The 13,781-nt window shown below is 36.4% G+C and overlaps 1 protein-coding gene across 1 annotated transcript in view; it reads right to left on the bottom strand.

The window, feature by feature from the left end:
* The window catches only part of LOC138713012 (juvenile hormone esterase-like), a 50,534-nt gene extending 38,265 nt beyond the window's left edge, over positions 1–12,269 (bottom strand). The window contains exons 1-4 of the mRNA XM_069844694.1: positions 12,096–12,269; positions 5,778–5,909; positions 2,174–2,330; positions 831–1,016 (exon numbers count right to left, since the gene is read on the bottom strand). Of these exons, the coding sequence (XP_069700795.1) occupies positions 831–1,016; positions 2,174–2,330; positions 5,778–5,909; positions 12,096–12,242 (622 nt within the window). The 5' untranslated portion in view covers positions 12,243–12,269. The remainder of the gene's footprint in view (positions 1–830; positions 1,017–2,173; positions 2,331–5,777; positions 5,910–12,095) is intronic.
* Between the last annotated feature and the right edge of the window lie 1,512 nt (positions 12,270–13,781).

Raw genomic sequence — 13,781 nt, 5'->3', positions numbered from 1 at the left:
AGTCGCAATGCCTCGTATGTCAGTTTCAGTCTGCAAATGATCAATCAGCATGGTATTTAAAACCTCGTAATATCCCACTCAATGGAGTTCCGAGCTTTCGAGTCTGAGATTAAGAGCAGTGGAAACCTCGTGATTCCAGTCTGCTGGAGATCCGAGGTTTTGAGTCTGAGATTAAATGCTAAGGAGATACGAGGTCTTTCTAATTGGTCAGTAGATGGCTTCTGTAAGATTTGGAGTCACAATGCTTTAATAGAACATGAGAAATGTTATTTGTTGCCAGGTTGTGGCAAAAAACCGATTTTACTTGTAATTGGAGTTACGAGGTTTTGATCGCCGACCGACGACTCAATATGTTAGTAAACTCCGAAAAACAAACTTTCAAACCAGTGTCACTTATTAAAATTAGCTACGGTAAACATTAGGGTCTACTCGAAATATGAAAGTTCTGAGAACTTTCAATAATATAGAAGACATAGAGGATTTAATTCAGATACATAAAAGTGGCTCAAGTTGAATACTCTCTTGCATTTTAATTGTATTAATGTTAGTAATTTTTTTTCCATGTTTGAGACCTACTTACATTTGAATTCTGTTAGCATTTATTTTATATTTTACAAATATTTCCTAGCCTTATTTGCTTTAATACAGTGTCATTACAGATACTTATGTCCTAATTATACCTATAGATATGACGGTCGGTCAATCGACGTTGTAGAGGTCGTGTTTACTTCTCTCTATAATTATACACACTACCAGACTCCTAATGTTATGCGTGAAGTGTCAAAGACTTTCGTACTTGACCACTACTGATCACATAATACTGTGCTCACCTCTGGACATGGAAGACAGCATGTGAAAGTGCACACTGGCCCCACCCGCGCTCTCTCCAAAGATTGTGACTCTCCTCGGGTCGCCCCCGAATTTGGCTATGTTGTCTTGCACCCAGCGCAGTGCCATGGTCTGGTCCTTTAACCCGTTGTTGCCCCCAACGCCTGCCTCTGGTAAATGTAAAAATCCTGCAACAGACATAACACTTCAGATCCCACTACAAAATCGCCTTCCCATACCGTTAAAGTTATTTTCAACTGCTGCTTAAAATTGAACTTCAAATTCAGTAGGAAATTCTGTAATTCTTTAAACACTAATCCTCACGGGTTACGTTTATTGGAATCAAGTGTCTGACATGAAACAAACTTAACATCGAATATCTATGATTTGAGTTTGTAAGTGTTTAATGGATGGTAGGCTTACTTCACTTGGCGGCATCCACTCAATCGTCCACATCAGTGAGGGACACAGCGGAGCTGCAGTTCTTTTTGCCATGTTCCAAGATACAAGATACTATCGGTTTTTGTTTTTCTTTTATTTTAAGATCATGTCACAAAGTAAGTCTGGAGTTGAGAGGTCTCAAATTGATCCAGATATCTTGAAGAAAGCTGTCGAAGCAGTTATTGGTCCTCTAGGAAATGAAATCTCAATGAGAGAAGAATGCTCTGGTTTTTGATTGCAAATACATTTTAATATGATTGTCAGTTTTTACAACTATATTCTCACTTATATTCCATGTTCCAAGGTACAAGGGCATATGTTCCAAGGTACATGAACCTGTTGTACCTTCGAACACATTACATATCCTTCATTTTATTTTTTACATCCTTAACTGTAGATCTATAAAGTAGGAAAATACATATAGGAAGTTTTAAAGGAATCTTCAATAGTTGTTTCAAGCATTTTTTTATTTAAGAAATTTAATTTCCCAAAATCAAAATAATAAAATGTGAAAAGTGTTAGAGGTACAATAGTCTCCCCTAGATGCAATGTGATGAAGATTATGATATTCAGATGATATAATGAAAATGAGGATGAAGATAATTAGAATGAAGAAAGTGATGAAGATGAACATGAAGACGAAGATTAGAATGAAGAAAATGAAGAAAAAATAAGGATGAAGATGAAAATGAAAGTAAAGATGAAGATGAAGATGTAAATTTGGAGTAATCATGATCACTATCAAGTTTAGGGAAGGGGAGGGGGAGGAATTCAAGAAATTATAATTTAGCAGCAAATCAGTTTCCAACCCATGGATCTTATCTAGTGTGGATGAGGTGTCAAGCTCATAATCGACTATAATGCCATTGAAAAGGATATGCTGTATGTTGTGCGTGTCACATACCCAACATGCCCAGGCGGTAGTTGATAGTGACCACCACCACGTCTTTGGTCAGCAGGTGGTCCGGACCGTATATGAACCCGGATCCCGAACCTCCGGTGTAGCTTCCGCCGTGGATCCACACCATCACGGCTTCAGGTTCGCGGCCCGTTACCGGTAGCTGCAACAAGGTTAACAACATTGTCCACTGACAGATATCTGCATAATAAATTGAGTCCATACAGATAGGTCTATAACCAAATAATTTTTTATAATTAGTGAAATAACATAAATACTGATATACGTTAAAATAATCATTCCTTTCTGTAATCGCTTGCTGTTTTTATTTTTTTAGTCCCTAAGTCCTATATTTTCTATACTATTTCATTAAAGAAATAGATCCTGTTATGGCAAATACGAAACAGACACTTATTCATAATAAGCGATCGCTGCATCTCTAGACATACAGGATAAACTGTAATTAATGTCATTAATTTCAAGGGGTTATTCTTTGAGATATTTCAAACAAAAAAGTTTAATACAATTTTGCTCGTTTTTACTTTCTTTTCGAGAAAGAATTTGTTTCATATGAAATATTTCTTAGCATATTTTGGGAAATACTATTGAAATAAATCCCGATATGCTCAGTCAATTTAAAAGAGCAGTGTATTATAATGACTATTACACTCTTACTACGTCATACTACTTTTGACCAATAAAACGGTACGAAAGGACGTATTTCAACCAATCATGGCTGCTTATCGCACAATTTTATCGCATTTGTTTAATTTTATCGCTTCCCTAGCATTTGTTTAATTTTATCGCGTCCCTAGCATTTGTTCCTTTGTTTGCCAACATTTGAAACTGCGCTGGTCTGGACGTCAAAAATATATATAAAATTACAAATCACTCCAGTCGATGCAAGCAGTTTCAAATATGACTCGCATTGGCATTCAAGAACAAGAATTAATACAAATCACTGATCATACCTATGCATCTTCTGAAATCCGATTTACGGTACAAATAAATGAAGAGCACCATTCAGAAATCCTGAATAAGTTGAATACACCATGTAGGCCTAAATCAACGAATTCCACTTTTATTATGCACACGTCCCATATAACATCAATTGAACCACCAACCACATTCAAATTTGAAAATTGTACATTCAATAATTATTCCTTTTAAAATTATTCATTCGGAAATTCTGAATATGTTGAATACACCATGTAGGCCTAAATCAACGAGTTCCACTTCTATTACGCACACGTCCAATATAACATCAATTGAACCACCAACCACATTCAAATTTGAAAATTGTACATTCAATAATTATTCCTTTTAAAATCATTCATGTTTATTTTTTATGTCATCGTCGTTAATTTAAACTTTTCTAACACTTGTGTATATTAGGTTATGTTATAGCTTCTGCTCTGAGAGGATAAAAAGAACTTCTGCTATATGATATTATGGATAGTCACGTATCAGAGATTGTTTAATATTAAGATTTATTGAATAGTAATCATTACAGTGTCTGTATAAAGACACTACTGCCATCTAGCATGCATCTAGCGTAATATTTGTAATGTTGAGATGGTACAATAATACATTTGAAGACAGTTGTATTTTCGTAAGTCAATTAATATTTTATTGTATTGGAGTACTTCGTTACTTCTAATCTTTATATACTTTCATCTAATCGTGTAATAGTCAATTAAATCCCACTCGAGTTTTTATTTTCTCCAGATAAATCAAAACGTCTAGTGAGATTACTGTTGATAAATTATGAAAATAATTTTAGTTTTGTCCTTTAAATGTTCGGAAATTTTATTCCAACAAATGTAACTTTTAGTTCTGCAAAGAAATTTTAAAACTTGATGCACTCTGACAACCCTGTAAGGTTATTGTCTGCTGGAGGGATGTCGCTCGCATAATGCGAGAGATTGATGAGACAACGAGAAATGTGAACGTAACACACACAATTGCTTTTAAGGATATTTGGTTTCTTGTATGTAAGTTTACCGGTTACTACTTTAGAAATTAAAGTGGGAAAGAAACCTATTTCTAATTGGCTGAAGAAAATGCTTGTACAACAAACGGAGATTTTTAAAATAATTAATAGATTTGTATAAAGTATAATAAGCTTTCCTTGTTGTCTGTGTTCACAGAATGTAATTAAAATTAAATCGAAGAGTTTATAAGTAAAATGTTTAATTTAATTCTTTTGACGTAAAATAAGCATATCGTGCTTTTATTTTCTTCCTTTAGAGTTTTAAATCTTTTAAAATTTTGTTTTTATAAAGTGACATAAGCATCATTAAGGCTTACGTTCTTTTGAATATTCAATTTAAATGGAAGAGTAGAAATGTGTCTTAATCTTTTAAATTTATTTTGAAATAAGCGTATTTTATTGTCTGCATTTTCTGAACATTTAATTGTACAGTATATTTTAAATTTTCCAAGATTTTATTTAAATTGAAATGAGCAGTGCTTTTTATTTATCTTTTACTTGGTTATTTAACGACGCTGTATCAACTACGAGGTTATTTAGCGTCGTGAAATTGGTGATAGCGATATGATATTTGGCGAGATGAGTCCGAGAATTCGCCATAGATTACCTGGCATTTGCCTTATGGTTGGGGAAAACCTCGGAAAAAACCCAACCAGGTAATCAGCCCATACGGGATTCGAACCCGCACCCGAGCGCAACTTCGGATTGGCAGGCAAGCGCCTTGACCGACCGAGCTACGCCGGTGGCTGAGCAGTGTTCATTCTCCTCTCTCTAACACAGATTAAACACAAAAATTATCGTTTTTATTTTTTTCTTACGAGTTTAAAAGCAATGTGCGTGAGAAAGACCTTCAACTTCCCTGTTCATGACAAGCCAGGTGAAGAGCTGTTCAGAGTAACAGTTTTATGTGCACTCCCTGTAGATTATACAGCGTTGCACGATCTAGTAATTAACTTACTTACTTACAAATGGCTTTTAAGGAACCCGAAGGTTCATTGGCGCCTCACATAAGCCCGCTATCGGTCCCTATCCTGTGTAAGATTAATCCAGTGCCTACTTCCTATCCCACCTCCTCAAATACTATTATATATCCTCCCATATACATCTCGGCCTCTCCAAAGGTCTTTTTCCCTCCGGCCTCCCAATTAACACTCTATATGCATTTCTGGATTCGCTCATATGTGCTACATGCCCTGCCCATCTCAAACGTCTGGATTTAATGTTCCCGATTATGTCAGGTGTAGAATACAATGCGTGTAGTTCTACGTTGTGTAACTTTCTCCATTCTCCTATAACTTCATCCCTTTCAGCCCCAAATATTTTCCTAATAACCTTATTCTCAAACACCCTTAATCTCTGTTCGTCTCTCAAATTGAGAGTCCAAGTTTTACAACCAAACAGAACTATTTAATTAATGTATTTTAAAATGCACATTTCTGTGGAAAACACAGCAAAATGATATTTGAATTTTTTGCTGTTTACTAAAGGAAACATCCACAGAATTAATGGCATTACATATATTTTGCATATTAGAATCAAAGTCAAATATTTCCAGCACTATCAATATTGTCACCAAAACTGAATATATATATTTTGCTACAGGATATGCACAGTTACCTTTTTCGTGAAGACGTTGAGAAACAGACAGTCTTCATTGTCCAAAATTTTTCCGCCCTTGAATTGAGGGCAGGCACTTCCCTCCTCGAAGGCTTCAAACGTTCCGTTCCATGACTCCGGTGGTTGGGGAGCCTATGTTGTAACCAGGCATAATCAATAGAACGATAAAGCAATATTGGAGAAATCATACATTAACCAAATAGGCCTACTCGTACTTAGATCATTCCAAAATTATGGCAACACTTCTAGTAATCACCTCCCCTAGCGATGACTATGTATGTTGTCAGTACCAGATGGTCTGGTGCCTGATATGCGTTATTTTTAAGTTATAAGTAAAGATGGTAGGTTTTTGCAATCACGACAAATTACAAATCAGCCAAAATGTAGTCAAAATAAATAATTTTATGATTAAAATCATGTTAACTTGGCGTTGGTCATTATAATGAGCATTGCACACAGAAGTACAGTACGTTTCCGTGCAGGAAATATCATACAGGGACATCATTTTATTTTTACTGATATTAACCTGACTATAACTTTGGATTAACGCTTGAGAACCGAAAACATTGTTTGCTACCCCCTTCCACGACTGGAGTTCGATGATACTGACGTAAAATACAAACAAATCACTTTACTAGGTATAGGAGGGAAGAAAAGTAGTTCATCCATTTACGTAAACTAGGAAATATTGCGATTTTGAGTTTGATCATTTTCATTAGGTTTTTGTTTAATCAAAATACAGTACTGTATTAACAATAAGTGTTTTTACTCACGAACTGAGCTGTCCATTCGGACGTATTCATTATGCATTTTATATTATACTGTCTACAGCACATTAGCATACAATTTAGAGAATGAAGTTAAATTGAAAAATAATCATAATATAGATATTTAAACACATTTTGAAAATGGTGGCCGTTCATTTCGATACAGGCTTCAGTTCTTTTGTGCATATTATCGCACTATAGACTACTATACTTAATTCCAATTACCAGTTTCTCCTTCGTACTAGTAACTCATGTTGAAATAATTCTGTACTTATTCTATAAAAGAGTACCGGTACCTTACGTACTGTAGATTCAATCTTCACTTCTGCCCGATCCAGAAAGATAAAATTACTCAGACATGCTATCTACTGTCCGTCCAAGTGGTTTTGTCACACGGTCGTAAAAAGGGGGGAAATCAAGTGAAAGTTAATTACTTAACTTTTATCCCTTTTATTTAAGTTATTTTAAACAGTTGTATGGGTATAATATTACATAGGCATCCAATTCCTAACAGAAATTAATGTTTTCAGGAAAGAGCTAAGACAGTCCAGCCACTAGCCTTCCAGAGGGACGGGCAGAAGCTGGTGGGGGAAACCGGGATGCGAGATAGGCAAACGGATGACAGTACCTGTGCGAGAATATGATTCAATATTTAAAACGAACTTATTTCTGGAAAGTATTATACTCACTAACTCAATACTGTCTATGTTTACTATGATCGTAAGGCGATTTTGACTGTATACGCTTGATTCTGTGTGGAGAACGGTTGGAAATTTACTAGTAGAGGGGGTGGGAGTGAAGTATATTAAAAAACTCAGGTACTATAAAGATTGAAATAAAAAAAATGATGTCCATGTATAAACTTTGGCGCTCATTCCGTCGGATCTAGTTCACGTAACTCGTAATGAGTGCACCTCTGTGCATAGTGTGTTGGACATTGTGCCACTGTCACACATCTGTGACAGTGCATGAGGGTTGGCCACTAAAGGGAAACCAAGAAGTGGAACTTAAACTGAGAGGATTCAATCCGGTATCGGAACTGGAATTCGGTGTGGCTTAGTGGATAAAGCGTCGCACATAGAGCTGAAAATCCGGGTTCGAGTCCCGGTGTCGCAGAGAATTTTCTCCGCTCCACCCATCCATCATTAATTTCTTGGTTGGAACAACGGTCTATGTCACTAGTCACTTCTAGCGTATACAGTTGTTTACATCGTATCGGGAGTTTCTGCACGGAAGGTTGTTCTCTTTACGAATACTGGGTACTTGAACTCTGTGTATCAGGTTCCGGTTGAGCTATTACGTAAAATGGACTACTGCAAAACAGTGGCAATTTCTACGGTACCTAGATATTGACCGGCAAAATAAATTTAAAAAAAGGATCCAGACAAATTAATATTAATAAGTGGAAAGATGTGTCACGAAAGTCGCTGAGAGATAGTGGTCTTGAGTATACAACAAAAAAGACGAAGTCGCAAGTTTGTGCGACAGATCCCCTAAGTAATGCAAATTCCTGTCGGTTATCTTTGGAGTATATTTTATTACTTGAATTTTAATTTACACTTTACCTAGTGTTAGTCAGTCTATGTTGTGTTTTGACAGTGTAGTTCATCTTATAATTTTAGAATTTCATCAAGATATTTCGTTTCAGGAAAAGATTTGTTGAAATTCTTCTAAGGAGATGTGCTAAAAGCTTGCTCTTGATGTCAGAAAGGAGCTGTTTAAAATGTATTACTCTCTTATAATCAGCATTTAAAAACTGTGATTTTTATCTTTATTATTAATAAAAGTTATACTTAACAGATAAGCCATCTGTTGGAATTGATATTGAATATTCGGGACAGGGGTTCAAATTCCATTCCCCAACAATTTCTCAACTGTAACATTTAATTTCCTTTATTTATTTGTGATTATTACAACTTTCATTAATTTAATATTGTCCCTACTGCAGTTATTTTCTAATAATAATGTTATTATTTGATCAGTATTGCATGTTTATTCACAATATGACATTGAGTGTAACAAATAAATTACAAGGTGTTAATTCATATTAATATAGCCTATAGCATTTAAAAATAAATTTCATAATCATTTTGGTAATAATTTAACCTTAGTATTGATTTTATATATTTCATAATATTCTGATTATATAAAACTGTTTATTGTGTGTATTCCCCAGTAGCATTTATGTGGAGTTAAACATGTTACAAACTTCCATGATGTGTAATAAGACTTTCAATAACATATAACGGTATACTTCGCTTAGTGTACAAAACATGGAATAACGGTCTATGTTGTCCGTCCGATAGTAAATTTATGAACGGAATTACGATGTAACATTTTTGGCCCTCTTGCATAGTTAGTAGATTGTAACATAGACTCTTATTCGGACCAACGCTCCAATTGTTTGTATATATCTGAAGTCTGACTAGTGTAATATGTAGCTAGTCGGCGATGTAGGTAATGGAGGAGGAAAGGAACTGGCCACCCTACCCCATTATCTCCTGGTCTAGTTGTGTCATAAGTAGTGCCTTCTTGGTATCACTTGTGAAGTTCAAACCTGTCTTCGGAGAGTTGATTAACAACAACAAAAACAAGTGTAACATTATGATCCACAGTCAAATTCTAATGTTATTAGTAGTTTGCCTATGAACCAACGTAACTTATGTCACCACGCCCAGTGACGTCAAGTCCCCTCGCTATGGGGATGAGCGCGACAAAATTCAGTATAAAATTAGCCCTGCCGCGCGGACTCTCTCAATAATATCTCGGCATCGAGGCAGCTACAAACCTGTGCTACCACTCATTTGATTTTCAATAGTAAGTTCTGCAATATTAAAGTGATAATACAAATAGGTACATATCTATTACCAAGCAGTAAATCTCGCTTGAAGATATACAGTATGCCACAGGAAGAAAGAACAGTTTATTAAAAATGGAGATAATTTCGCTCCGGCACTGGGGAACGAAATTTCACTCCATATGAAGAAAAAATTGATTGCATGTTCTTCATTAATTACTTTTCTTGTCATAGACCGGTACTCTTCATTTATAAACGGAAACACTCTTTTGCACAGAATGGTAGTTGTGAGCTGGGACTAATTTCGAACATTCAAATCAACGCAACGGCAGTTTCATTCCCGAAACTCGGTGAAGTATTCTACGTGGCAGTGTATCCCTGATACCGTACAAAATTCGAATCAGGGCCTGCAGTATATTTTATGTTCAGCGGAGGAAGCCATGTAATAATACATAAATGATACTCAATATTACCGTGACTATTGTATGAAAAATCTCGAGGCACATTAAATATGGAGAATGGAGAGAAACGGGTAGCACGGAAAACGACTTACACTTCTGTTTCCATGGTACCACGAATGACATGGTCGTATGAAAAATAAAATGGGACATTTTATTCGTATAGGATTCCGTTGAAGTGTTTCACGGTATAAATCGTTACACATTTCAACTTCTTCATTTCTGTCGATCCGTAGGTACCTAATTGACAGTATAATATATCACGTGCTAAATTTCTAATGGGCGCTTTCGACACTTGTTTCTATATATCTATGAGGTCATTATTACAGAGCGAGTTTAATCCTCAAGGCATAGATAAACGATGTTGGCCACGTCTGAAATTGATATTGTGCATTGTTCTTTTGCTTTCTCAACAGACAAATGCAGCCTGTATTAAAAAGAAGAAATAAATATCATCCATGTTATTATTACAAACGAAACTTCACTGAATATTCTTGAAGTATTTTTTAATGGCGAAGTGTCTGTTACGACAGAGCATTGCAAATTTATTCTTGAAATTTACTTCCATGCAGGAGTTTTAGTCGGAGAGCAGTATCGTTTATAATGTTGATCATTGCGTGAATGAATTTTTGGCCAATTGGCCACAATTTCAGAGACTTTTTCAGCTTGATTTTCTCAGAAGTAACAGATATATTTAATATTTTATTATTACCGTAGCAAAATAATTGAAATATACGTTTTTTAAAACGAGAAAAATAAATTTAATTTGTATTTTATCGTACATCATCAAATTAGAGGCTGCCATTAGACAAAGCATACAAAACAATATAAATGATGAAAGATAACAGAGTAAGAAAAAAAGTAAACAAGTTCACAAACAAACAAACAAACAATGGCAATTTACAGAATAAAAAAGTTACAAGTAAAGAAGCAATGAAAGCTAATAAGAGAAAGAAAAAAGATAATGTTGCGTTAGTTATTTCAGTACACTGAATTACAGTCCATATAGGTGGTTTCGTAAAAGTTTGACTGACTCTCTAATTATGAGGAGGGCCAGTTCATTCAGAAACGATTTGTGCAGTCCTAGGGTCTTACAGAATTGAGAAGAGAAGTTAGGTATCGTTCCTCTTGCTCCAAACATCAATCTCATAACACTGATATCGTCAAGTTGGTACTTATCTTTATAATACGGGATGGTTGGAACGTAGATTGCTCGTTTCTCCTCATGTACGTCTTCAGGCTATCCTTTATACGTTTCAAACCTGATGGTGGGGTCGATTATCATACCCTGAGACAGGGATTCGCTAATGGCGATTAAGTCAATTCGTCTGTTACTTCCATTCTTGGCACTGAAATACTAGGTGCTGCCCTATCAAAACTGAACATGTGGTACAAAGCAAACTATTACGTTGAAACATATAGATCGTCGTCAACGGCGTAATCGGACAAAATCTGGAGTGGAAATTTTACAATTAATTTTGAAAGAGTTTTTCAGATAACTCCTTGAAGTACAATAAATAATTTAATGTTATTCCGTCACTGACTTAAAATACATATCATATAAGGTATAAAACCTTTATATTACATATTTAATTGTTGGTATTAACCTTTTCGTCACTACATGCGACATCGTCAGATACCATAATTGCATTCATAATATAATAACCTCTGTATTATGAATGCAAATATGGTATCTGATGATGTCGCATGTAGTGATGAAAACGTTAATACCAACAATTGAATATGTAATATAAAGATTTTATACCTTATATGTTATGATATGTTAAGTCAGCGACGGAACAACATTAAATTATTTATTGTCCTGGGATAGAAAGATGCATTGCCCGCGAATGTTGGCGCCATCTTCGTGTTCAGGAACAAATAAATAAATGCGCAGATGTAATCTTCCATATACCAAGATGTTTATTTGCATGACACGAGTAACGGATATATACCTACAAAAAAAACTCTTCTTAACAACTTAAAATTGTTTAGTCGACACGTTAAAAAGTGTCAAAATTTATTTAAAAAGGTTATATACCTTGGACAGATGGTGTTGCATCTTCGTCAGTGTCCCACGAACTACCAGCATAATCCATAATTAAACATAAGTTTATGAGTTAAAAAGGACAGGGTTTATTTCATAGAAAGTTTCCTAGGTGGTACTAGTGACAATTGAACCATGAAACCCGATGTTCCGTTCAGTTGGTGTAATTCTTGCAGGTTTGTTATAGTCTAAGAAAACAGTCAACAGCACAGTCGTATGCCTTAACCTTACCACAATCCATGGCCTCACCTTGAATCGCAGATTCCCGACAGGTGGCTTGGCGTAGGGGATCCCCAGAAAGGCGATGATTTCCTCCTCTCGAAACGAGGTGACTCGGAACCCTCTCACCCGTCCCTGCTTCGTCTGCACGACGGGCTCCTTTTCCTCCTCAGCCATGACAACTTTCAGTGTCAGCAGCACCAACACGTGGGACAGGATCTGCATCGCGATATGTCCACCCAGCATCCAGCAGCTCCCTTTATGAGGTTCCCTCCGCTGGACGGGGCCGCTAAGTAAACAATGAACCAGGATGTGATATTATTTTCATTACTGCATAAAAAGTTATATATGGTGCGGCAGTGCGATATGACGGTTTTTATAGTCCTGTTATGGGGCAGTCTGGACAAATTAAAAGAAAATACATATACTGGAAGTAATCTAGTACAATGCAAATTAATGTCTGATTACTTTTTAAAAACTACTTTTCGTAAGTAGCCTCCATGGCAACGAATAGATTCCTGTAATATGCTATGAAAGTTCTGCATAACTCGTCCCAACAAAACAGATTCGATGACACTAATTTCGTTCCTTATGTTTTGTTTCAGTCGGATGATAGTTTAAGGCTTGTTGCGATACACCCTACTTTTGAGATAACCCCATAATAAGTAATCAGCTACAGCCAAATCAGGAGCTCTTGGCGGCCAGGCAATTTCTCCAAATCGTGAAATTATTCTTTCTGGAAACATGTTTCGCAGATAGTTCATTGAACCATGAGCAGTGTGCGCTGATTACTTCCTATGAGGTTATTCCAAAAGTAGGGTGTATCGCACTCTGCTGTGGCTGAATGGTCAGACATTCAGACTGTCACGAAGGCGGCCCGGGTTCGATTCCCGGTCGGGTCTGAGACTTTTCTATAAAAAAAATCCATAGTGACACTTGTGGCGGACAAGGTTGCAGTTGGCGTTTTTCCCGGGGTTCTTCCCAAATTAGGGATTTACATCATTCCGTCACCATTTCTCCATTTCGTTATCAATCCATAGCATTCCTCCAACGCCGGCTAGTGACGCATGGAGGGTGCTGGGCTAGGGACGAGTGAGGTTGCCTGCTCAAAACCTGGACCAGAGAACCTTAGTGTGGTCGGCCGGTGTGGGTTTGGGAATGCGTCATCAGAGGGTCAGCGCAATAGATCTTAACAGGTCGCAGTGCTGGGCCATAGTGCCCCTCTCCGTTAAATTCAATTCAATTCAAGGTGTATCGCAACAACCTCGCACCATCATCCAACTGAAACAAAACATAAGAAACGAAATTAGTGCCATCGAACATGTTTTCTTGGGGCGAGTTATGCAGAACTTTCATAGCAGATTGCAGGAATGTATTCGTTGCCATGGTGGCTACTTACGAAATGTAGTTTTTAAAAAGTAATTACACATTAATAAATTGCATTTTACTACATTACTTCCAGTATATGTTTTCTTTTAATTCGTCCTGAGTGTTCCACAATAGGACTACAAAAACCGTCATATTCCATTGCCGCGCCCTATACAACGGAAATTGAAGACTTCAGCAGGGCGCAGGCCAATTCACTTCCTGACTGTGTTTTAAGTTTACTCTCTCCAAATCTTATTCTGAAAAAACGAAGATATCAGTCACGATCAGTGATCTAATGCTTATATTGTTATTCGACGTGACGCTTGAGGGTAGAAATTCGAAACGACT

Source organism: Periplaneta americana, chromosome 14 (assembly GCF_040183065.1).
Source record: "Periplaneta americana isolate PAMFEO1 chromosome 14, P.americana_PAMFEO1_priV1, whole genome shotgun sequence".
Taxonomy (NCBI): Eukaryota; Metazoa; Arthropoda; class Insecta; order Blattodea; family Blattidae; genus Periplaneta; species Periplaneta americana.
The sequence above is the reverse complement of the archived record's forward strand: the minus strand, read 5'-3'. Positions and strand labels throughout refer to the sequence as shown.